A 26315-nucleotide genomic window follows, 5' to 3' on the forward strand; every position below is an offset into this window, starting at 1 on the left:
GTTTTCACTATTACATATAAACATGTCTGTCTGTCTATTTGTCTAGATCTGTCTCTTTATCTCTGCTCATCTGTCTTTCTGTGTGTCTGTCTTCCTGTCTCTTTCGGTCTCAGAGCCGCTCATGAATTAACAGGCATTTCACACAATGCTGAGTCGTCATGTCTGATTCCTGAACAAGTGAAAATGTGTATTACTTGCCATTCATGCTTATTATGCCTTAGATCTACAAGCACAGTACAGCATCGTCTGGATTTTTTAGGTTATCCTAGGTAATTTACACTATGTATAATACCTATTTATGTGTATCTGTGAGACAGAGACAGATAGACATACAGATAGAGAAAGACAGAGATAGATACAGGCAGACAGAGGGAGACAGACAGTCAAAGTCAATCAGCCACCCACCCACCCAGCTGCCGGCCAGCCAGCCAGCCACCCGACCAGCCAAACACGTATTGTACATGTTCCAGAATTGTTTCCCTTTACTTAGGGCATATGTTATAGGACATTCTGGCAGGATGACACTAGCAGTGGTATCAAAATTGAAAGGATGTTGCACATGGGTTATTATTGATCACAGTTCTCAGCCACGCTAATTGACCACATACTTTGTAACGTAAATGATGCCTGGGAATAATTCAAAACAATGTTAGCTGCCATCCTTGATAATATTGCACCAGTGAAAGAGGTTGGGATTAAATAGAGAACCGAACCCTGGACGACTACTGAGATACAGTGAAACCCCAAATATCAGCCGTAATCCGTTCCAGAAGGTCGGCCTAAATTCGAAGCAATACTTCCCATGAGAATTAATGGAATAGGTGGTAAGTTATTAAATGCTGTAAAGAGTTTTTATGAGGATAGTGAGGCTCAGGTTAGGGTGTGTAGAAGAGAGGGAGACTACTTCCCGGTAAAAGTAGGTCTTAGACAGGGATGTGTAATGTCACCATGGTTGTTTAATATATTTATAGATGGGGTTGTAAAGGAAGTAAATGCTAGGGTGTTCGGGAGAGGGGTGGGATTAAATTTTGGGGAATCAAATTCAAAATGGGAATTGACACAGTTACTTTTTGCTGATGATACTGTGCTTATGGGAGATTCTAAAGAAAAATTGCAAAGGTTAGTGGATGAGTTTGGGAATGTGTGCAAAGGTAGAAAGTTGAAAGTGAACATAGAAAAGAGTAAGGTGACGAGGGTATCAAATGATTTAAAGAAAAATTGGATATCAAATTGGGGAGGAGGAGTATGGAAGAAGTGAATGTTTTCAGATACTTGGGAGTTGACGTGTCGGCGGATGGATTTATGAAGGATGAGGTTAATCATAGAATTGATGAGGGAAAAAGGTGAGTGGTGCGTTGAGGTATATGTGGAGTCAAAAAACGTTATCTATGGAGGCAAAGAATGGAATGTATGAAAGTATAGTAGTACCAACACTCTTATATGGGTGTGAAGCCTGGGTGGTAAATGCAGCAGCGAGGAGACGGTTGGAGGCAGTGGAGATGTCCTGTTTAAGGGCAATGTGTGGTGTAAATATTATGCAGAAAATTCGGAGTGTGGAAATTAGGAAAAGGTGTGGAGTTAATAAAAGTCAGAGGGCAGAAGAGGGGTTGTTGAGGTGGTTTGGTCATTTAGAGAGAATGGATCAAAGTAGAATGACATGCAAAGCATATAAATCTATAGGGGAAGGAAGGCGGGGTAGGGGTCATCCTCGAAAGGGTTGGAGAGAGGGGGTAAAGGAGGTTTTGTGGGCAAGGGGCTTGGACTTCCAGCAAGCGTGCGTGAGCGTGTTAGATAGGAGTGAATGGAGACGAATGGTACTTGGGACCTGACGATCTGTTGGAGTGTGAGCAGGGTAATATTTAGTGAAGGGATTCAGGGAAACCGGTTATTTTCATATAGTCGGACTTGAGTCCTGGAAATGGGAAGTACAATGCCTGCACTTTAAAGGAGGGGTTTGGGATATTGGCAGTTTGGAGGGATATGTTGTGTATCTTTATATGTGTATGCTTCTAAACTGTTGTATTCTGAGTACCTCTGCAAAAACAGTGATAATGTGTGAGTGTGGTGAATGTGTTGAATGATGATGAAAGTATTTTCTTTTTGGGGATTTTCTTTCTTTTTTGGGTCACCCTGCCTCGGTGGGAGATGGCCGACTTGTTGAAAAAAAAAAAAAAAAAAAATTAATCTGTTCCAGACACCCAAAAATATTAACAAAAAATACATTTTTTAAAGATTAATTATAATTTTACATACACAAAACAATGAGAATTAAATAAAATAAATAAATGAACATTTAAATTGCTATTACACATGTTTATTGAAGACTCTTGTTGGCTTATGGGAGAGGAGGACTGATTGTTTGTAAGGGAAATCCCCCTCCATAAGTACTTCAGGTATCAAAGCCCTCTCTGGGGTTACTTCCCTCCCTGCCTCCCTTCCACACTCCCTGCTTCCCTGCTACACTCCCTGCCTCTCCACATCTTCCATTGTTTGTGATCTCTTTTTTGTTAACATGTTTGCTGTATAGCCCTTGTGGCTTAGCGCTTCTTTTTGATTATAATAATAATGTTAACATGTTTACCCCTTTTGCCACATCAGCTTCCTTTATTTGATCTTTCTTTGCCAGGACAGAAGTGATTGTTGATTTGTTTTTGCCATACATCCTGGCAAGCTGGAGCACACGCACACCACTCATATTTTTCTACAATTTCTTTCTTCAATTCTATCATGTTTCTTATTTTCTTTACCAAAGTAACTTTCTTTGGGCAAATGGTGGCTTATTTCACAGTCGCACCAAAATAAACAAGCACAAAAACCAATGGATTTTAAGGAAATGTTTGGATGAATGCGCGGACTAAATGCTCATTCTCCGAGAGACACGGAGACTGACTCACCTATCCGTTGCTTCCCAGCAGGAGGCGGGCTGACGCGTCTAATACAGCCAATTTGCGAGTCACCGGCCGAAATATGGAGGAAAATTTTGGTCCAAAAACCAGCCTAAATATGATTTGGCCGATATTCAGGGTTTCACTGTATTAGATAACATGAAATTCAGAGACAAGTTGCTAAAAAGATTTAAGGCAAATAAACAGGATACTGCAGCACTAAATGAATTCCAAAGGGTAACGAACAGAGTGCAGAGGCTTATAAAAGAAACAAAGGCAAGGAGCTATTGCTCAAAAATCGAAGAGTACAATAACCCTAGAAAGCACTGGCAATACTTAAAACAGTTGGGGTATGGCCATAAACCCATAGACAGATCTAACATAGTACTAAATATCGATAACGAGGTATGCCAAGAAAAAACTAAAGTGGCAAATTGTTTTAATTCCTACTACACATCTGTCACATCAACACTAGTAAGTAAACTACCAGCTGCATCAAATACCTTTAACCCAGACTCGGATAAGTTTAAAACATACTATATCAATAAAGGGGTAACCCCAAACAGTTGTCAACTAGTAAGTGTATCTCATGACTTCGTACAAAAACAACTACACAGGATAAACCCAACTAAGAACACTAGCCCAGATAACATCCCATCTAAATTCCTAAAAGATGGTGCCTTTGAATTGCCAATCCCCATTGCTCACATAATAAATTTGTCCATCACCACTAATACCATACCAGAGGGGTTCAAGGAGGCCAGAGTTACTCATATCTTCAAGAAAAATAGTAGGTCTGATGTCAGCAACTATAGGCCTGTTTGTACACTCAGTGTAATATCCAAAATTCTAGAGAGGGCAGTGTACTGTCAAGTAGTTAAGTATCTTAATGAAAACAACATTCTTCACAGTTAGCAATCAGGCTTTTGGAGATCTCATTCAACCAACACCTAATTAATCGGATGGATTACATGAGAACTGAAATGTCGATTGGGAACCTCGTAGGAATGGTAACCTTAGACTTGCAAAAGGCCTTTGATAATGTCGACCACAATATATTATGTACGAAACTTCAAGCTATCAGCATAGGTTCCACAGACTGGTTTAAGTCCTATCTTAACAGGAAACAAATTGTCAAAATTAACAAAACAGAAACAGAACCCCTGCCAATAGCATGTGGAGTTCCCCAAGGTAGTATTCTGGGTCCCTTATTATTCCCATGTTGTGTAAACAATATGCCCATCAGTGTCAAGTGCAAACTCCTACTTTATGTGGATGACTGTGCTCTGTTGGTGTCAGGTAAAGACCCACAAGATATAGATAATGTAATAACACTGGAACTGGAGTCCTGCAGCAAGTGGTTAGTAGACAACAAACTATCATTACACCTCAGGAAAATGGAAGCCATACTTTTTGGCACGAAACATAAACTGAGAAGGGCAAATAATTTTAATGTCTAGTGTAATGGGGAGCCCATCACTTCAGTTTCCTCAGTAAAATATCTGGGAATCCCCTTTAACCCATGCATGTCAGGAGAATTGATAGGGAACAACACAGTAAAGAAAGTGAATACCAGACTGAAGTTCCTCTACAGACAAGCAGTGTCTACCTACTGAGGCTCGCAGGACCCTATGTCTAGCCCTTATACAATGTCATATGTCCTACGCTTGCACTTCATGGTACTCTGCCTTGACCAAAAAAACTGAAAGATAGACTGCAAATCACCCAAAACAAAATGTTATGATTCATCCTGGACCTGGATCCAAGAGAACATGTAGGCCAGGATGAATTATAACAATTGGATATGCTGAATGTTGAAGACAGAGTAAAACAACTGAAGTTAAATCAAGTTTATAAAACTGCTCAGTGTCCAGAACATCTTGCTGCCAATTTTGTCAAGGCTGGGAACCAAAACAATCCTAGTACTAGGGGGGAGAGAACACAACTTTGTAGTACCCAGTCAGTGGCCAGGTTTCAAACACCTTTTATTGTACAGCAATAAAGCTTCAAACACCTTTTATTGTACAGCAATAAAGGAATGGAACAGACTGCCTGCACATGTCAAAACCAGATATAGAAGAGCCAAAAGGTGCCTGATGAATGTAGCGACAGAAAGGGAGGAGAATGATTTTTTTTTTTTTTTTTACCTAACACACATAAATGTAAATAACTCTTTTTACCTTATTCCTAGTATATCTCCTTTATTGTATAATAATAGGATATTATCTCCTTCATAGTATAACAAGGTATTAAAAGGACCCCAGTGGAAATAAGTCACTTCGTCTGACTTTGTTTGGGATGTTTAGAGTCCCCACGACTGCGGCATCAAATTATTTATGTCGAATTTGGCCGTGGAATTTTTTTTCCTAATAAATTTCCGCAATTACTGGATGCCTCCAATATAATAAAAATTGTGTATTCATGTTATCATATACTAGTATCATAATTTAGTTTAAAGGTTGCTCGAAATGCCTTTCATAATAAGTGGTTTTCTGTAAAGTAATTTATATATGTCGGTCACAGTAATTACAGTGGAACCCCAGATTTTGGCTGTAATCCATTCCAGAAGGTCGGCCTAAATCCGAAAAGGCCGAAAACCAAAGTAATACACCTACCATCCCACTTACGACCTGCTCGACTTACGACCATGTTTTTTTATGCCAAATTTCTGGGAAATAAACAACTATTTGTGTTGTACATAGTGTTTATCCTAAACCTTACAGTATAAAATACAGTACTAACAACATAAAAAGTAAAGTAAAACATGAAATACCAAAATAAAACAATAAAATAAAGTCATTACAAAAATGTTTTGTTGATATTCAGTAGTAAAGTTCAACTTACGACTGGTTTCTCGGAACCGAACTCGGTCATAAGTCGGATGGTAGGTGTATTTCCCTTAACCCTTTGACTGTTTCAGGCCCCTTTCTGAAACTCATTCTATGTCGCTAAATTTTTGAAAAAAAAAAAAATTATTTTTTCTTATGAAATGATAGAGAATCTTTTCCCGATGGTAATGACACCAAAAGTTCGAGATTTGGTCGAAAACTCATGGAATTACACTCCCGCGAAGTTAGCGGTCTCGGCGATTTCGCCGACTTTGAGCCCTATTTTCAGCCAATTCCGTTGTTCCAGTTGACCAAACTCATAGCTATTTCTTTAGAACTCCATTTTATCTATCCGCTGAGTACAAGAAACCTCCCATTTACCAATTTGGACTACCCAATATTGTGGTCAGAAATTGGCAATTTGGCCAATTTCACACAAACTAAAAAAGATGCCAATTTCAAAATAGGGTCCAGAATAAACAAGGTAGACATTCTTGGCACTAAAATAACATATCCTCTGTTCATTAGTCACATCTCTAGGCCCCTCTTATATTATTATTGCTTTCTATTTTGATTTTTTATTCATACAAAAAAATACAAAATTTACTGTTATGCAGACTACTGCATTATTGTAAAAATGGTATAAATAATATCAGTGCACTAGTGAAAGAATATTAGACTCCCCAGTTGACGTGTATTGGACGTATGGTGTGATTTGTTTACTCCTGAACATTGGTAAAAATCGAACATTTCCGCTACTTTGAGCTCAGTTTCAAGGTCGTTTTCATCGTCAAAGTAATGAAAATCATCTCTATTTCTGTAATATGTTTACCATTTTATCACCTAAGACCATGAAAACGCAAATACATCGATAAATACTATACGAAAATACACCTCAAAGTCGGCGTTTTAATCCAAAAAAACGATCAGTTTTTTTTTCTCATTACGCACTGTGTGCTGCAGGATTTTTTTTATGTGGTGCACACTGACCACACAGACCCATTCTCTCACATGTGGGCCTACCAGCTTTCTTCCGCTTGATTTGAAGCCGCTAGAATTATTGAGTATATATACGTCTGAAACACTGGCTCGTAAGACGTATATATACGACCAAAACAGTCAAAGGGTTAAGAATTAATGCAAATACAATTAATCCATTCAGACACCCAAAAATACATTTTTTTAAAAATTAACTATAATTTTACATACAGAAAACAAATTTTAATGATAATGAACATTACATACCTTTATTGAAGACTCGTTGGAATATTGAAGGCGGCGAAGAGGAGAGAGGGTGTTGGGGTTATTGTTTGGAAGGGGAATCCCACTCCATAAGGACTTCAGATATCAAGTCCCTATCCAGGGTTACTTTCCTTCTTTGTCTTTTACTGGCACTAGGACCAACTTGAGTCGCTGCACCCGTCGCACAAAAAAACTGTCTAGAGAGATCTGTTTCTGGCGTCTCTTAAGATTTGCCTGAAGTGGGACAAGGTTTTGTCACTGAATTCTATCATGTTTCTCACTCTATTTACCAAAAGGCTGGCACTAGGAACTTTCTTTGGGCCCATAATGGTTTATTTTGCAGTCACACTCGATAAACCACCACACAAAACAATGGATTATAACAAAATGTTTGGATGAATGAGCGGAGTGTTGCTCACTCACCAAGACACACAGCCAGACTGATTCACGAATGCGGCGGAGTGGCGGGCGGACACGGCCGATTTCTGACTTGCCGGCTGAAGTCCGGGACAAAATTTTGGCCCAAAATGCGGCCGATATCTGCACCAGTCAATATCCAGGGTTTCACTGTATAAATAACTCATTTTACCTTATTCCTAGTATATCTCCTTTATAGTATAATAAGATATCTCCTTTACAGTATAAAAATACATGTAATAAGGTATTAAAAGGACCCCAATGGAAATAAGTCACTGTCTGGCTTTCTTTTATTATCCTAGGTTCTGTACACATATGCTGCTATGTGTGATAATCTATGTAACTGTATTTGTGTATACCTGAATAAACTAACTTACTCGACCACTTGTGGCCACATCCACCTCAAAGCCACTAAACTCGGGGTCAATATCAATTTCCTCTTAAAAGGGGAGTGTTAATACAACATGACATCAGTGAATCCCTGGTGTTTGCCACGCTCTTTGCTTTAGCTGGCGCTCAATTGAACAGGTGCTCCCACAAGGTACTAAGTGGTCCCAGATTTCTTTAATACTGCACACACGGAGTGTTAAGACCCATTCTATACTGACCAGGCCAATCATCCAAAATTTGGAGGCAGGAAAAATAAAACGATCTATGTTTGGAGCACTAGTGGTAAATACGTAAATATACGTTTGGACAGTTAAGGGGTTAAGCAACTGAATTCTAATGCTGAAAATAATTTTTTTTTTTAGCACACCGAAGTAGGGCGACCCGAAAATGAAACACTTTTACTATAATTCATATTATCACTGTCTTGCCAGAGGCATGCAGATACAATTTTAGATGTCCCTATAAATTACCATTTTTCTCACATTTTCAAAGATGGCAGAGAGCAAGGAGGGAGTGGATGTTAATGTTGCCAATAGCAGCAGAGCCCCACAACTGCCCTTATCACAAAAAAATGTATAACATACGTATATAGTCTGTGCAGAAAATTACGATGCCAGCTACAGGACAACCTTTTGATCATTAATATGTGGCAACAGATGGGTGAAGTCTGGATTTCCTAGAACTCTTGGAAGCAACTAAGACACCAAGTCCACAGAGGGCCTTGCAGCTTCATGAATAGCCTCATTTTCTTTTGGGTCAAACTCTGCACTATGTTCAATGAAGTACAGATGATGAAGTATTGGATGGATAAGAACGTACATTAGAAGAGGAGTGCTTTGTTCTTCACTTCATGGCTGCTCCACCTCTGGAGCAGTCATGAAGTAGAGATCAAAATGGTACCCTCTTCTAACAGTACAGCCTCTCCTCTCTTAGCAATGTACTCGTTTACCGACCACTTGGACTTGCAACCATCTCTCCAACCAGTATGCAAACCTAGGTAATGTAGTATATTAGAGTTGATTTCCTCTATTCTGTTTATTACAATATACAGTACACTACTGTATAAACATTTAAGATATACTAGAAATGTTATAAATGGTGTAAAGGTGACATTAAAAAAATATCTGAAGATGGTTGATACAAACCCACTACCAGTATAGTATGCTCCTTGCTTAATAACCAATTCGTGCACTGACCTACTCAGGAATGGAACCCCGTCATTAAGTGAGGAGAGGCTGTATTACCAATCACTTATGTCATCATCTGAACTTCATTTTTTTAATACGTTGGCCTCTCCAACTGAGGGCGATTCAAAAAAGGAGGGAAACTCATTCACCAGCATTCATTCAATAGCTGTCTTGCCAGAAGTATCCAGACATCAATTTAAAGACTCTCTAAACTGTAACATCCCCACCCCTCTCTCAGTGTGCAGGCACTATTTTTCCACCCCCAAGATTCAAGTCTAGCTAACTGGCCTCCACCAAATCCTTTCATATGTGTTACCTTGCTCACATATTAACAGCATGCTGGAATGTGAGAATCAAAGTTTAGATAAGAAAATCAAGTGGCATTCAATAAATCAGCTAATGTTGATCTAATATTTTAATTTACTACAACTTACCAAATCTGTTCATAATTTTGTACATCCATGATACTCCTTCACGGCAAGGTGTGCACTGGCCACAAGACTCATGTTTGTAGAAAGCAATGAGGCGTGCAATAGCTTTGACAATATCAGTCTGCTTATTCATCACAATAACAGCAGCAGTCCCAAGTGATGTTTGACAAGCCACCAAGCCATCAAAATCCATAATAGCCTCTTCACATACACTGAAAAAAAAAAAAAAAAACATATTTGATACGCATATAAACTTTTTTTCCTCAACAAGTTGGATATCTCCCACAAAGGCAGGGTGACCCAAAAAGGAAACACTTTCACCATCATTCACACAATCACTGTCTTTGCAGAGGTGCCCAGATATGACAGTTTAGATGTCACTCCAAACAGCCAATATCCCAAACCCTTCTTTTAAAGTGCAGGCATTGTACTTCCCACCTCCAGAAAAGAAAAGAAGGATGGCAACAATATCACTTAAGAGGAGGAAATGTGAGATATATACAGGAGTCACTGTTTTAAAAAGATATTTTTTTTATGTAGAAGATTGAAAGCCCAAACAAATTATAGTTACAAGAATACTGAATTGCCTAGAAAACAGTAGTAAAGAAATTATTACTTTATGTTTACAAAAAAATAGGATTATGTTTTAAGCCTTTCATTGTATCTCGTGTAAATCCATGTCACTGAAGCTGGTGTCACTTGCATAGGTCTATACTCAGTGGCCGCTTGATTAGGTATGACCTTCTAGTACTGGGTAGGGCACCTACATTTGCCCCCAGAACAGCCTGAATTCTTCATGGCATGGACTGAACAAGATGCTGGAAATGTTCCTTAGGAGATATAAATCAATGCTGACATGATAGCATCATGCAACTGCTGCAGATTCATGGGCTGCACATTCATGCTGGGACTCTCCTGTTCCACCACATCCTATAGGTGCTCTATTGGAATTAGAACTAGGAACTGGAGAGGCTATTGGAGTACTCTGAACTCACTGTCATGTTTGTGAAACCAGCTTGAGATGATGTGTACTTTGTGACATGACGTGTTACTCTGATGGAAGTAGCCACTGGAAAATGGGTAGACAGCAGTCATAAAGGGATGCACATGGTCAGCAACAATACTCAAGATAGGCTGTGGCATCTGAAAGATGCTCAGTTATTTTTTTTTTTTAATTAACACATTGGCTGATTCCCACCAAGACAGAGTGGCCAGAAAAAGAAAAATTTTCATCATAATTCACTCTATCACTATCTTACCAGAGGCATGCTTACACTACAGTTATAAAACTGCAACATTAACACCTTCAGAGTGCCAGCATTGTACTTCCATCTCCAGGAATCAAGTCTGGCCTACTGGGTTCCCTGAATCCCTACATAAATGTTACCTTGCTTACACTCCAACAGCACTTCAAGTCCTAAAAACCATTTGTCTCCATTTGCTCCTATCTAACACGCTCACACATGCCTGCTGGAAGTCCAAGCCCCTCGCACACAAAACCACCTTTACCCCCTCCCTCCAACCTTTCCTAGGCCAACCCCTACCCTGCCTTCCCTCCACTACAGATTTATACACTGTCTTCTTATGTTTTCCAAACCTGTAAATTTGACCATATCAATCTCTAGATTTCATTAACCTTTCACTTCCAAATACATAATCTCAATACTACTTTACAAAATAGATATTTTGAAAAGTATATTTTGAGATATTTTCTAAAAACAAAAAAAGTGCTACAAAAAAATTTCATACATTAAAAATAAAAATTTTTACACATTAGCCAGAATTCTGCTGGTATCCAAATAACAGATTGACACCCTTTACCAGTGTTACATACTGTACATAAATTCAAGAGTAAATGGCTACACTTACTGCTTGGGAATGACTGGTGTAGATGAACCACCAGGAATCACACCAAGGAGATTATCCCATCCACCAGTCACACCACCTGCGTGACGTTCGATCAACTCTCGCAGTGGAATGGACATTTCTTCTTCTACTGTACATGGGTTGTTCACGTGGCCAGAAATGTTGAACAATTTTGTACCACTATTACGTGGTCGGCCAAACCCTACAAACCAGCTACCACCACGGCGACAGATAGCCTAAAATAAATAAATGAATAAATAAAATCAGTCAATAGCAGTGATCCTCAACCTTTCTACATTAATGGGTCACATCTGAGGGTCAAATGGGTGTAGAGGGCTGCATGGTTTTGTTGACACTGTGCAATGTGGAACCTACATAAAAGTGAATTCATAATTTCACGCGAGGGCCACATCCATTTCCTAGAAGGACCGCATGCAGCCCACGGGCCACAGGTTGGTGACCCCTGGTAGTAATTACTGCATTCAGTTAGTGAAGTAAATGCACAACTGACTGAACCTGCCATCAACTGCTACTACCCCTATAACTGTGGGAAACCACCACAAGGTCTGGTCATGGACCTGGCCATAGAGGCATTGACCCCTAGAACACCCTTAAGGCGGGTGGAAAGTACAGTGCCTGCACTCTAAAGGAGGGGTTTGGGGTATCTGCTGTTTGGAGAGACATTTGAATGTATTTGTGCACATCTGGCAAGACAATGACAGTGTAAATGATGGTGAAGATATTTCTTTTTCGGGTCACCATGCCTTGGTGGGAGACAGCCAGCGTGTTAAGAAAATATTCTTTCAACATGCTGGTCATCTCCCACCGAGGCAAGGTGACCAAAAAAAAGAAACACTTTCACCATCATTCACACAATCATTGTCTTTGCAGAGGCTCTCAGATACGACTATCTATAATCAATATATACTTACTCTCAATATCTGTAATCCTCTCACACATTAAACAATTCATTGTATCCTCTTTAGGCTAATAATCAAATCAGAGAAAAATTACAAACTCATTAAAGCCATATAGCATGAACTAATAGAATATTCAATTCATTTCATTGTAAACTCCGAAATTTACAATTCCACTTGCTTAAGTGACTGTATGCATGTACAAAATTACTCATATTGTTATTGCCTTATTAATCTTAGGTTAGTCATAAATTTGCCAAAAATGCTCTGCATTTGAAGGGGCATTCGGCATGTACATCCAAATATCATTCTCCTTTATACAGTGGTCCCTCGTTTTTCGTAGTTAATCCGTTCCTGGAGTTGCTACTATTATCGAAATCTACGATTTTCGAATCAATTTTCCCCATAAGAAATAATGTAAATACAATTAATCTGTTCCTGACACCCAGAAGTATTAAAACAAAAAATTTTTTTACATGAAATATAGATGTAGTACATAAACAATACAATGGGAAATGATGAATGAAACATTAACAGCATAACACTTACCTTTATTGGAGATTCTTCTTAGTGTATGGGAGACTGGAGGAGAGAGATTGGATTGTTTACAGTTTGGAAGGGGAATCCCTTTCCAGCAACACCTCAGGTACCAATTGCTTTTCTGGGGTTGCTTCTCTTCTCTGTTTCTTAATGCCACTAGGACCACCTTGAGAGTCACTGGAGTCCTGTCTCGCAAAATAACTGTGGAGAGAGCTCTGTATCTGGCATCTCTTTAACACTTCCCTAAAATGGCCCAAGACTTTGTCACTGTACATGTTGCCAACCTGGCTTGCAACAACCTTGTCAGGGTGATGTTTCTCCATAAATCTTTCCATCTTACCCCACAAAGCAAAAATCTCTTTAATTTCTGAAGAAGGCACCTTCTTCCATCTCTCTCCCTCCTCCTCTGCAGCAAGATTCTGAGCTGCAATCTGTTGCTGTTCCTGCTGAAGCTCTTGCAGCTCCTCAGTGGTGAGCTCTTTGTTGTGGTCTTCCACCAACTCTTCCACATCCTCCAAACTCACATCCAACCCCATGGAACTCCCCAGTGCCACAATTTATTTAACAACAGACATAGGCTCATCAGGGTCAGTCCCAAACTCTTCAAAATCCCTCTTGTCGACACAATCTGGCCACAATTTTCTCCAAGCAGAGTTCAAAGTCCTGGTAGTCACTCCCTCCCAAGCCATACCTATAAGGGTTATGCAATGGAGGATGCTGAAGTGTTCTCTCCAAAATTCCCTTAGGGTCAATTGAGTGTCTGTGGTCACAGTCAAGCACCTGTGAAACATTGCTTTGGTGTAGAGTTTTTTAAAGTTTGCAATGACCTGCTGGTCCATGGGCTGGAGGAGAGGAGTGGTATTCGGGGGAAGAACTTTACTGTGATGAACCCAAACTCCTCAAAAATTAGGTCATCCAAGTTTGGAGGATGAGCAGGTGCCTTGTCAATTACTAGGAGGCACTTGAGATACATTTTCTTTTCCAGGAGGTAATTCTTCACACTAGGGCCAAACACTTCATTGAACCACTTGACGAAAATTTCCCTTGTGACCCATACCTTACTATTAGATTTCCAAAACACACACAATTTACTCTTCATAACACTGTTTTTCCTGAACACTCTGGGATTTTCAGAATGGTACACTAGTAATGGCTTCACTTTGAAATCCCCACTAGCATTAGCACAGAACATGAGCATCAGCCTGTGTTTCATAGGCTTGTGTCCTGGTATTGCCTTTTCCTCCTGTGTAATGAAGGTCCTCTTTGGCATTTTCTTCCAAAAGAGGCCTGTTTCGTCACAATTGAACACTTGTTCAGGTTTCAGTCCTTCAGCCTCTATGTACTCCTTGAATTCATGCAAGTATGAGAAACTTTTAGAGAGGCTGTGGTAGGTAAGTTTGGAGTGCCAGGTGTAAATGATAATGGGAGCCCTTTGATTGAACTAGGTATAGAAAGGGGTTTAGTTATAGGTAATACATATTTTAAGAAAAAGAGGATAAATAAGTATACAAGATATGATGTAGGGTGAAATGACAGTAGTTTGTTGGATTATGTATTGGTAGATAAAAGACTGTTGAGTAGACTTCAGGATGTACATGTTTATAGAGGGGCCACAGATATATCAGATCACTTTTTAGTTGTAGCTACACTGAGAGTAAAAAGTAGATGGGATACAAGGAGAATAGAAGCATCAGGGAAGAGAGAGGTGAAGGTTTATAAACTAAAAGAGGAGGCAGTTAGGGTAAGATATAAACAGCTATTGGAGGATAGATGGACATTATAATGAGAGCATAGGCAATGGGGTCGAAGAGGTATGGGGTAGGTTTAAAAATGTAGTGTTAGAGTGTTCAGCAGAAGTTTGTGGTTACAGGAAAGTGGGTGCGGGAGGGAAGAGGAGCGATTGGTGGAATGATGATGTAAAGAGAGTAGTAAGGGAGAAAAAGTTAGCATATGAGAAGTTTTTACAAAGTAGAAGTGATGCAAGGAGGGAAGAGTATATGGAGAAAAAGAGAGAGGTTAAGAGAGTGGTGAAGCAATGTAAAAAGAGAGCAAATGAGAGAGTGGGTGAGATGTTATCAACAAATTTTGTTGAAAATAAGAAAAAGTTTTGGAGTGAGATTAACAAGTTAAGGAAGCCTAGAGAACAAATGGATTTGTCAGTTAAAAATAGGAGAGGAGAGTTATTAATGGAGAGTTAGAGGTATTGGGAAGATGGAGGGAATATTTTGAGGAATTGTTAAATGTTGATGAAGATAGGGAAGCTGTGATTTCGTGTATAGGGCAAGGACGAATAACATCCTGTAGGAGTGAGGAAGAACCAGTTGTGAGTTTGGAGAAAGTTTGTGAGGCAGTAGGTAAAATGAAAGGGGGTAAGGCAGCTGGGGTTGATGGGATACAGATAGAAATGTTAAAAGCAGGTGGGGATATAGTTTTGGAGTGGTTGGTGCTATTATTTAATAAATGTATAGAAGAGAGTAAAGTACCAAGGGATTGGCAGAGAGCATGCATAGTTCCTTTGTATAAAGGCAAAGGGGACAAAAGAGAGTGCAAAAATTAAAGGGGGATAAGTCTGTTGAGTTAAGGTAGTATGTTGGTAGACAGCAACCACCCAGGGAGGTACTACCGTCCTGCCAAGTGAGTGTAAAATGTAAGCCTGTAATTGTTTTACATGATGGTAGGATTGCTGGTGTCCATTTTTCAGTCTCATAAACATGCAAGGTTTCAGGTATGTCTTGCTACTTCTACTCACACTTAGGTCATGCTACACATACATGTACAAGCATGCATGCATATATATATATATATATATACACACACACACACACACACACACACACACACACACACACACACACACACACACACACACACACACACACACACACACACACACACACACACACCTCTGGGTTTTCTCCTGTTTTCTTTCTAGTTCTTGTTCTTGTTTATTTCCTATCTCCATGGGGAAGTGGAACAGAATTCTTCCTCCGTAAGACATGCGTGTTGTAAGAGGCAACTAAATTGCCAGGAGCAAGGGGCTAGTAACCCCTTCTCCTGTATATATTACTAAATGTAAAAGGAGAAACTTTCATTTTTCCTTTTGGGCCACCCCGCCTCAGTGGGATACGGCCAGTGTGTTGAATGAAGAAAGAAGAAAGTCTGTCGAGTATACCTGGTAAAGTGTATGGTAGAGTTATTATTGAAAGAATTAAGAGTAAGATGGAGAATAGGATAGCAGATGAACAAGGAGGATTTAGGAAAGGTAGGGGGTGTGTGGACCAGGTGTTTACAGTGAAACATATAAGTGAACAGTATATAGATAAGGCTAAAGAGGTTTTTGTGGCATTTATGGATTTGGAAAAGGCGTATGACAGGGGGGATAGGGGGGACAATGTGGCAGATGTTGCAGGTGTATGGTGTAGGAGGTAGGTTACTGAAAGCAGTGAAGAGTTTTTATGAGGATAGTGAGGCTCAAGTTAGAGTATGTAGGAAAGAGGGAGATTATTTCCCAGTAAAAGTAGGCCTTAGACAAGGATGTGTGATGTCACCGTGGTTGTTTAATATATTTATAGATGGGGTTGTAAGAGAAGTAAATGCGAGGGTCTTGGCAAGAGGCATGGAGTTAAAAGATAAAGAACCACACAAAGTGGGAGTTGTCACAGTTGCTCTTTGCTGATGACACTGTGCTCTTGAGAGATTCTGAAGAGAAGTTGCAGAGGTTGGTGGATGAATTTGGTAGGGTATGCAAAAGAAGAAAATTAAAAGTGAATACAGGAAAGAGTAAGGTTATGAGGATAACAAAAAGATTAGGTGATGAAACATTGGATATCAGATTGGAGGGAGAGAGTATGGAGGAGGTGAATGTATTCAGATATTTGGGAGTGGACGTGTCAGCGGATGGGTCTATGAAAGATGAGGTGAATCATAGAATTGATGAGGGGAAAAGGGTGAGCGGTGCACTTAGGAGTATGTGGAGACAAAGAACTTTGTCCTTGGAGGCAAAGAGGGGAATGTATGAGAGTATAGTTTTACCAATGCTCTTATATGGGTGTGAAGCATGGGTGATGAATATTGCAGCGAGGAGAAGGCTGGAGGCAGTGGAGATGTCATATCTGAGGGCAATGTGTGGTGTGAATGTAATGCAGAGATTTCGTAGTTTGGAAGTTAGGAGGAGGTGTGGGATTTCCAAAACTGTTGTCCAGAGGGCTGAGGAAGGGTTGTTGAGGTGGTTCAGACATGTAGAGAAAATGGAGCAAAACAGAATGTATCAGTCTGCAGTGGAAGGAAGGAGGGGTAGGGGTCGGCCTAGGAAAGGTTGGAGGGAGGGGGTAAAGGAGGTTTTGTGTGCAAGGGGCTTGGACTTCCAGTGGGCATGCATGAGTGTGTTTGATAGAAGTGAATGGAGACAAATGGTTTTTAATACTTGACGTGCTGTTGGAGTGTGAGCAAAGTAACATTTATTTAGGGATTCAGGGAAACCGGCAGGCCGGACTTGAGTCCTGGAGATGGGAAGTACCTTGCCTGCACTCTGAAGGTGGGGTGTTAATGTTGCAGTTTAAAAACTATAGTGTAAAGCACCCTTCTGGCAAGACAGTGATGGAGTGAATGATGGTGAAAGTTTTTCTTTTTTGGGCCACCCTGCCTTGGTGGGAATCGGCCAGTGTGTTAATAAAAATAATAATAAAAAAAAAATTTTTCAGCCGCCTTGTGGTCCGAACTGGCAGCCTCACCATGCCTTACCAGATCATTGTGCAACTGCCTAGTCTTTTCATAAATAATCGAAGTCATAAGAGTATCTCCTAATTGTTTCTCGTTTATCCACACCAATAATAACTTCTCAACATCTTCGAGTACTGGTGATCTCATTTTTGTCAGCATATTTACCCTCTTTGCAACAACAGCGTCCTTGATTTCCTTTTTCTTGGCCACTATGGAAAATATGGTTGTGTAGAGTTTCTTATACATCCTGGCCAGTTCGGCCGCACTTGTTTCACTTTCATATTGTTCAATGATGTTTTTCTTAAATTCAATCGTATTTCTCACCTTCTTTACCACAGGCTTGGCACTAGGAGCTTTCTTTGGAGCCATGGTAGCTTATTTAGTACTTGTAAGCACTAAAATGAGTGGAATATTATGAAATATTTCGTAGGAGCACGTGAGGGGACCTTTGCTCACTGGTAAACAATGCCAGACTGGCTGGGTAGGGAGGCCGCCCCGGCTCACACCGTGCGTACGCTTCCCAGACGAACTACTATTCGTGAATCAACCTATGATTAGCGAGCCCATGTTTATACGAAAATATTCCTATGATTTCCGAAATCTATGATTCCCGAGAACTACGATTATCGAGGGACCACTGTACAAATATTGTATCATGCTGAAATAAATTTCTTTCTTTCAACACACCGGCCGTATCCCACCGAGGCGGGGTGGCCCGAAAGGAAAAACGAAAGTTTCTCCTTTTACACTTAGTAATATATACAGAAGAGGTTACTAGCCCATTGCTCCCGGCATTTTAGTCGCCTCTTACAACACGCATGGCTTACGGAGGAAGAATTCTATTCCACTTCCCCATGGAGATAAGAGGAAATAAACAAGAATACGAACTAGAAAGAAAATAGAAGAAAACCCAGAGGGGTGTGTATATATGTGCTTGTACATGTATGTATAGTGTGACCTAAGTGTAAGTAGAAGTAGCAAGACATACCTGAAATCTTGCATGTTCATGAGACAGAAGAAAGACACCAGCAATCCTACCATCATGTAAAACAATTACAGGCTTTCATTTTACACTCACTTGGCAGGACGGTAGTACCTCCCTGGGCGGTTGCTGTCTACCAACCTACTACCTACTGAAATAAATTTATCATTATCATTTAGATGTCACTCCAAACAGCCAATATCCCAAACCCCTCCTTTACAGTGCAGGCATTGTACTTACCAGCTCCAGGACTCAAGTCCAGTTAACCAGTTTCCCTGAATCCCTTCACAAAATATTACCCTGCTCACACTCCAACAGCTCATCAGGTCCCAAATACCATTTATCTCCATTCACTCCTATCTAACAAGCTGACACATGCCTGCTGTAATGTCCAGGCCTCTTGCACACAAAACCTCTTTTACTTCCTCCCTCCATCTTTTCCTAGGATGACTCCTACCCCTCCTCCTCTCCACTACAGATTTATACATCCTCCAAGTTATCTTATCTTGCTCCACCCTCTCTAAATGACCAAACCACTTCAACATCCCCTCTTTGGCCCTCTGAATAATACTTTTAGTAACTCCACACCTCTCGATTTCCACACTACAAATTCTCTGCATAATATTCACGCCACACATTGCCCTCAGACATAACATCTCCACTACTTCCAGTTTTCTCCATGTTGCAATATTCACCACCCATGCTTCACACCGATATAAGACTGTTGGTGCCACTATACTCTTATACATTCCCCTTTTTGCTTCCATGGATAATGTCCTTCGTCTCTGGACTCCCTAGTGCACCACTCGTCTGTTTTCCCTAGTCAACTGTATGGTTCACCTCATCTTTCATAGACCCATCTGCTGACAAGTTAACTCTCAAATATCTGAACACATTCACTTACTCCATACTCCCTCCCCCCAAATCTGATATCCAATTTTTCAATACCTAATTTTTTTGTTATTCTCAGCACTTATATTACTGGGAATGGTTGAAGTCCCTTGATTTGTACTCCATGGAACTCAGGCAAGAGATACATGATAATATACACACGTATAATCTTAGAAGGGGCTAGTCCCCAATTTGCACATGGTAATCACTCCTTATGAAAGCCAAAGACTCGGTAGGCAGTGCGACATCCCCCAATGAAAAGTATGAGTGACACGAGTACAATGTGAGACAACACAATAAGTGTCAGGGGTCCAAGACTGTTCAACTGCCTCCCAATATACATAAGGGGGATTACCAATAGACCCCTGGCTGTCTTCAAGAGAGAGATGGACAGCCACCTAAAATCAGTTCCCGATCAGCCAGGCTGTGGTTAATACATCATTTTGCATGCGGCCAGTAGTAACAGCCTGGTTACTCAGGCCCTCAGCCACCGTGAGGCCTGGCTATGTATAAGGCCACCCATAGGTAGTTGATGCTTCAGTATACTCCAGGTATATCTTGCTAATTAGTATGTTCACTTTCAACTTCCTTCTTGTACACACCCTCCCAAATTCATCCACCAACCTCTAACTCTTTTCAGAATCTCCCAAAAGTACAAAGTCATCAGTAAAAAGCAACTGACAACTTTTGCTTTGTGTTAGATTCCTTATCTTTCAATCCCACAACTCTTCCTAACACCTAAGCATTCACCTCTCTTACAACCCTATCTATCAATATATTGAACTCTACTTGTGAGCACATCCACATGCAAGTTTTTCCAAATACAGTAGTCCCTCGTTTTTCGTAGTTCTCGGGAATCATAGATTTCGGAAATCATAGGGATAGTTTTGTATAAACATGGGCTTGCTAATCATAGGTTGACTCGCGAATAGTAGTTCGTCTGGGACGCGTACAAACGGTGTGAGCCGGGGCAGCCTCCCTACCCAGCCAGTCTGGCATTGTTTACCAGTGAGCGAAGGTCCCCTCACGTGCTCCTTCGAAATATTTCATAATATTCCACTCATTTTAGTGCTTGCAAGTACTAAATAAGCTACCATGGCTCCAAAGAAAGCTCCTAGTGCCAAGCCTGTGGTAAAGAAGATGAGAAATACGATTGAATTTAAGAAAAACATCATTGAACAATATGAAAGTGGCACAAGTGCGGCCGAACTGGCCAGGATGTATAAGAAATCCTACACAACCATGTGATCCATAGTGGCCAAGAAAAAGGAAATCAAGGACACTGTTGTTCCAAAGGGGGTAACTATGCTGACAAAAATGAGATCACCAGTACTCAAAGATGTTGAGAAATTATTATTGGTGTGGATAAACGAGAAACAATTAGCAGGAGATACAGTGGACCCCCGGTTAACGATATTTTTTCACTCCAGAAGTATGTTCAGGTGCCAGTACTGACCGAATTTGTTCCCATAAGGAATATTGTGAAGTAGATTAGTCCATTTCAGACCCCCAAACATACACGTACAAATGCACTTACATAAATGCACTTACATAAATACACTTACATAATTGGTCGCATTCGGAGGTGATCGTTATGCGGGGGTCCACTGTACTCTCATGACTTCGGTTATTTGTGAAAAGGCTAGGCAGTTGCACAACGATCTGGTAAAGAAATTGCCTGCATATAGTGGTGATGTGAGTGAATTTAAGGCCAGCAAAGGTTGGTTTGAGAGATTTAAGAACCGTACTGGCATACACAGTGTAGTAAGGCATGGTGAGGCTGCCAGTTCGGACCACAAGGCAGCTGAAAAATATGTGCATGAATTCAAGGAGTACATAGAGGCTGAAGGACTGAAACCTGAACAAGTTTTCAATTGTGACAAAACAGGCCTCTTTTGGAAGAAAATGCCAAAGAGGACCTTCATTACACAGGAAGAAAAGGCAATGCCAGGGCAAAAGCCTATGAAAGACAGGCTGACGCTCATGTTCTATGCTAATGCTAGTGGGGATTTCAAAGTGAAGCCATTACTAGTGTACCATTCTGAAAATCCCAGAGTGTTCAGGAAAAACAATGTTATGAAGAGTAAATTGTGTGTTTTGGAAATCTAATAGTAAGGTATGGGTCACGAGGGAAATTTTTGTCGAGTGGTTCAATGAAGTGTTTGGCCCTAGTGTGAAGAATTACCTCCTGGAAAAGAAATTGGATCTCAAGTGCCTGCTAGTAATGGACAATGCACCTGCTCATCCTCCAAACTTGGATGACCTAATTTTCGAGGAGTTTGGGTTCATCACAGGAAAGTTCTTGCCTCCGAATACCACTCCTCTCTTCCAGCCCATGGACCAGCAGGTCATTGCAAACTTTAAAAAACTCTACACCAAAGCAATGTTTCACAGGTGCTTGACTGTGACCACAGACACTCACTTGACCCTAAGGGAATTTTGGAGAGAACACTTCAGGATCCTCCATTGCATAACCCTTATAGGTATGGCTTGGGAGTGACTACCAGGACTTTGAACTCTGCTTGGAGAAAATTGTGGCCAGATTGTGTCGACAAGAGGAATTTTGAAAGGTTTGGGACTGACCCTGATAAGCCTATGTCTGTTAAATCAATTGTGGCAATGGGGAGTTCCATGGGGATGGATGTGAGTTTGCAGGATGTGGAAGAGTTGGTGGAAGACCACAACGAAGAGCTCACCACTGAGGAGCTGCAAGAGCTTCAGCAAGAACAGCAACAGATCGCAGCTCAGAATCTTGCTGCAGAGGAGGAGGAAGAGAGATGGAAGAAGGTGCCTTCTTCAGAAATTAAAGAGATTTTTGCTATGTGGGGTAAGATGGAAAGATTTATGGAGAAACATCACCCCTGACTAGGTTGTTGCAAGCCATGTTGGCAACATGTACAGTGACAAAGTCTTGGGCCATTTTAGGGAAGTGTTAAAGAGATGCCAGAAACAGAGCTCTCCCCATAGTTATTTTGCGAGACAGGACTCCAGTGACTCTCAAGGTGGTCCTAGTGGCATTAAGAAACAGAGAAGAGAAGCAACCCCAGAAAAGCAATTGGTACCTGAGGTGTTGATGGAAGGGGATTCCCCTTCCAAACTGTAAACAATCCAATCTCTCTCCTCCTCCAGTCTCCCATACACTAAGAAGATCTCCAATAAAGGTAAGTGCTATGCTGTAAATGTTTCATTCATAATTTCCCATTGTATTGTTCATGTACTACATCTATATTTCATGTAAAAAAATTTTTTGTTTTAATACTTCTGGGTGTCAGGAATGGATTAATTGTATTTACATTATTTCTTATGGGGAAAATTGATTCGAAAATCATAGATTTCGATAATAGTAGCAACTCCAGGAACGGATAACGAAAAACAAGGGACCACTGTACGAGCAGTCGATGGGTCAATTTTTTTTGCTTCCATACGCGAGCAAAATTTCCATAAGCGAGCAGACCTCAAGGCAGGTGCCTTGATGCTGGTGAAGGGGCTCTTGCTCTTGATCTAGAGAATTGTATCTCATTTGTTTGTTGGACTATCTTATTGAAACTTGGGCAATGTATGATTTAAAGATGCTTCTTAACGTAATAATAATAATCACATGTATAATAATAATACGTATAATAATAAAAGTAAAATAATACAATAATAATACATACATAATAATAATGTTCTACATAATAATTATAATAGACTACTTCAAAAGGCCATCACTAGATGGCAGTATTTACCACAACAAAGAGGGAGCGGTTGTGGCCGCCTCCACCTGTTACATAATGACATATTTTATGCTTTCTGGAGTATATATATATCAGGTTTCTGTGTTATTTATATTGCTTATTATTTCACATTAGATGAACTGTGATGGATAAATAAGCCGTAGAGCTGATGATAGCGAAATATTCAAGGAGTATTTTGCCTTTCTCCAGACAAACTCTCGTCAGCCGCCGCCGCTGCCACATATATAATGACATTTTATTCATTCTAGAGTATATATCAGGTTTCTATGTTATTTATATTGCTTGTCATGCCATATTAGATGAATTGTGATAGATAAATAAGCGGTAGAGTTGATATTAGTGAAATTATTGAAGTACAGAATTCCACTGGAATGGATTAATTGCATTTTAATTAATTTAAATGAGGAAAATTGACTCTGCAAAAGAGCAAATCCAGTTGCAAGCATGGTCATGGAACGGATTAAACTCGCACGTAGAGGTTCCACTGTATATCTATTATTCATTATTGTTCTACAAGTTTTCAATCAAAAGTTAATAATAAAGAATCCTCTGGTAATGAAAAACTATTTCCTAACTGAAATATATATGGTAAAAAATATAAAATTTTCAACTTCAAAATGTAACATTTCATCTTAACTTTTCCAAACCATTTAACCTTATTTAATAACTTACTGGAGCAACAGCAACAGTCTCAACATTAGCAACTGTAGTTGGACAGCCAAAGACACCAACATCTGCTGGAAATGGTGGCTTTAGACGTGGTTTTCCTTGTTTGCCTTCTAGAGATTCAATAAGAGCAGTCTCCTCACCACAGATGTAGGCCCCAGCACCTCGATGCATAAATACATCAAAGTTATAGCCAGAGCCACAAGCATTTTCACCAATGAGTCCAGCTTTGTAAGCCTGAAAGAGAATTTATCAGCATTCAGTATTTTTTTTATATACATGTACTGTAGAAGAACACTGAGTGTTAGATAGGAGTGAATGGAGACAAATGGTTCTTGGGAACTGACGAGCTGTTGAAGTGTGAGCAGGGTAATTAATATTTAGTGGAGGGATTCAGGGAAACCAGTTATTTTTATATAGCCGGACTTGAGTTCTGGAAATGAGAAGTACAATGCCTGCACTTTAACCCTTTGAGGGTTTCGGCCGTACTAGTACGGCTTACGACCCAGGGTTTTTGACGTACTAGTACGCCTAAATTCTAGCACCCTCAAATCTGGCGAGAGAAAGCTGGTAGGCCTACATATGAAAGAATGGGTCTATGTGGTCAGTGTGCACAGTATAAAAAAAATCCTGCAGCACACAGTGCGTAATGAGAAAAAAAAAACTTTGACCGTGTTTTTGGAATAAAGCAGCGAATTTGCACTGTATTTTCATATGGTATTTATTGTTGTATTCTACTTTTCTTGGTTTCATTTTATAGAATGGAAGACATTACAAAAATTGAGATGATTTTGACTGGTTTTACAATGAAACGTACCTTGAAATTGAGTGCAAAGTAGCAGAAATGTTCGATTTATATCAAAGTTCAATAGTAAACAAATCATGCCAAGCGTCCAATACATGTCAACTAGCAAGTCTAATATTCTTTCACAAGTACGCTGATATTATTTATACCATTTCTACACTAATACAGCAGTCTGCATAACAGAAAATCTTCTATTTTTTTGTAATAATAAAAATTCAAAGTGGAAAGCCAAAGAAATATAAGAGGGGCCTGGGGATGTGACTAACGAACAGAGAACTTGTTATTTTAGTGCCAGGAATGTTTTTCTTGTTTATTCTGGACCCTATTCAGAAATTGGCATCTTTTGAAATTTGTGTGAAATTGGCAAAATTGCTAAATTCTGACCACTTTATTGGACAGTTGAAATTGGTAAATGGGTGGTTTCTTGTACTCATTCGATAGACAAAATGGAGTTCTAGCGAAATAGTTATGATTTTTGTCGACTAGTACATTGAAATTGGCCGAAAATAGGGCTCAAAGTGGGCAATATCGCCGATACGTAAACATCGAGACTGCTAACTTCGCGAAAGCATAATTCCCTAAGTTTTCCATCAGATTTCATACTTTTGGTGTCATTATGATCGGGAAAAGATTCTCTATCTTTTCATGAGAATTTTTTTTTTTTTTTTGAAATTTGGCCGACCCTGAGAACAAGTTTCGGAGAGGGCTTGTCGACCCTCAAAGGGTTAAATGAGGGGTTTGGGATATTGGCAGTTTGGAGGGATGTGTAATAGGACGGTATATATATATATATAATTGGGGCCCTGATATTATATTCTATGTGGTTAAATTTATTATACTATTTCAGGTCACTTTTTATATTGTATCTTCATACATACATGTATATGCTTCTAAGCTGTTGTATCTGGGTGAATCTGCAGAAACAGTCATTATGGATGAGTGAGGTGAAAGTGTTGAATGATGAAAGTATTTTCATTTTGAGGATTTTTTTATTTTTTTTTCTGGGTCACCCTGCCAACACACACACACACACACACACACACACACACAGAGAGAGAGAGAGAGAGAGAGAGAGAGAGAGAGAGAGAGAGCGAGAGAGAGAGCGAGAGAGAGAGCGAGAGAGAGAGCGAGAGAGAGAGCGAGAGAGCGAGAGAGAGAGCGAGAGAGAGAGCGAGAGAGCGAGAGAGAGCGAGAGAGAGAGTGAGAGAGAGAGCAAGAGAGCGAGAGAGAGCGAGAGAGAGCGAGAGAGAGCGAGAGAGAGCGAGAGAGAGAGAGAGAGAGAGAGAGAGAGAGAGAGAGAGAGAGAGAGAGAGAGACTGAGACTATCAGCATCCTGTTGGCCAACATTAGAGGTTTCATTACTAATGTTGGAGAGCTCACACATAGCTTTGTGAACACTCGACGTCCCGACATGATAGCTGTTGTTGAAACATTTTTGGATGACAGGACTCCAGAAAATTTTGCAAGAATTGCTGGCTACACCTCATGGATGAGAAGAGACAGGCAAGGGCAAGGAGGTGGTGTTGCTGTGTGCTTCTCTAAAAGTGTTCATGCCCAGCACATAGATGTTGCCACCCCTACACATCTTGAAATGATGTTCTTCAAGCTCTGTATAAACACTAGTACCTCTGTACTAGCATGTGCAATGTACAGACCTCAGTGGCAACATGCAGACCCTATCAACTTCCTAATGGAAAATATTGACTCCCTTCTGCTACAACACAACTGTCAACATATTATAATTGTTGGTGACCTCAACCAGCACCTTATACAGAGGGACTTTGATGACCTTCTTGCAGTGTTTGACATGAG

At 40.1% G+C, this 26315-nt stretch overlaps 1 protein-coding gene across 1 annotated transcript in view; it reads right to left on the reverse strand.

Annotated features, from left to right (window-relative positions):
• The window catches only part of LOC128688918 (NADH dehydrogenase [ubiquinone] flavoprotein 1, mitochondrial), a 59719-nt gene that overhangs the window by 7911 nt on the left and 25493 nt on the right, over positions 1 to 26315 (reverse strand). Inside the window, exons 5-7 of the mRNA XM_053776969.2 lie at positions 23705 to 23935; positions 11250 to 11482; positions 9384 to 9592 (exon numbers count right to left, since the gene is read on the reverse strand). Coding sequence (XP_053632944.1) covers positions 9384 to 9592; positions 11250 to 11482; positions 23705 to 23935 — 673 coding nt within the window. The remainder of the gene's footprint in view (positions 1 to 9383; positions 9593 to 11249; positions 11483 to 23704; positions 23936 to 26315) is intronic.

This window comes from Cherax quadricarinatus, chromosome 16, assembly GCF_038502225.1.
Source record: "Cherax quadricarinatus isolate ZL_2023a chromosome 16, ASM3850222v1, whole genome shotgun sequence".
Classification (NCBI taxonomy): domain Eukaryota; kingdom Metazoa; phylum Arthropoda; class Malacostraca; order Decapoda; family Parastacidae; genus Cherax; species Cherax quadricarinatus.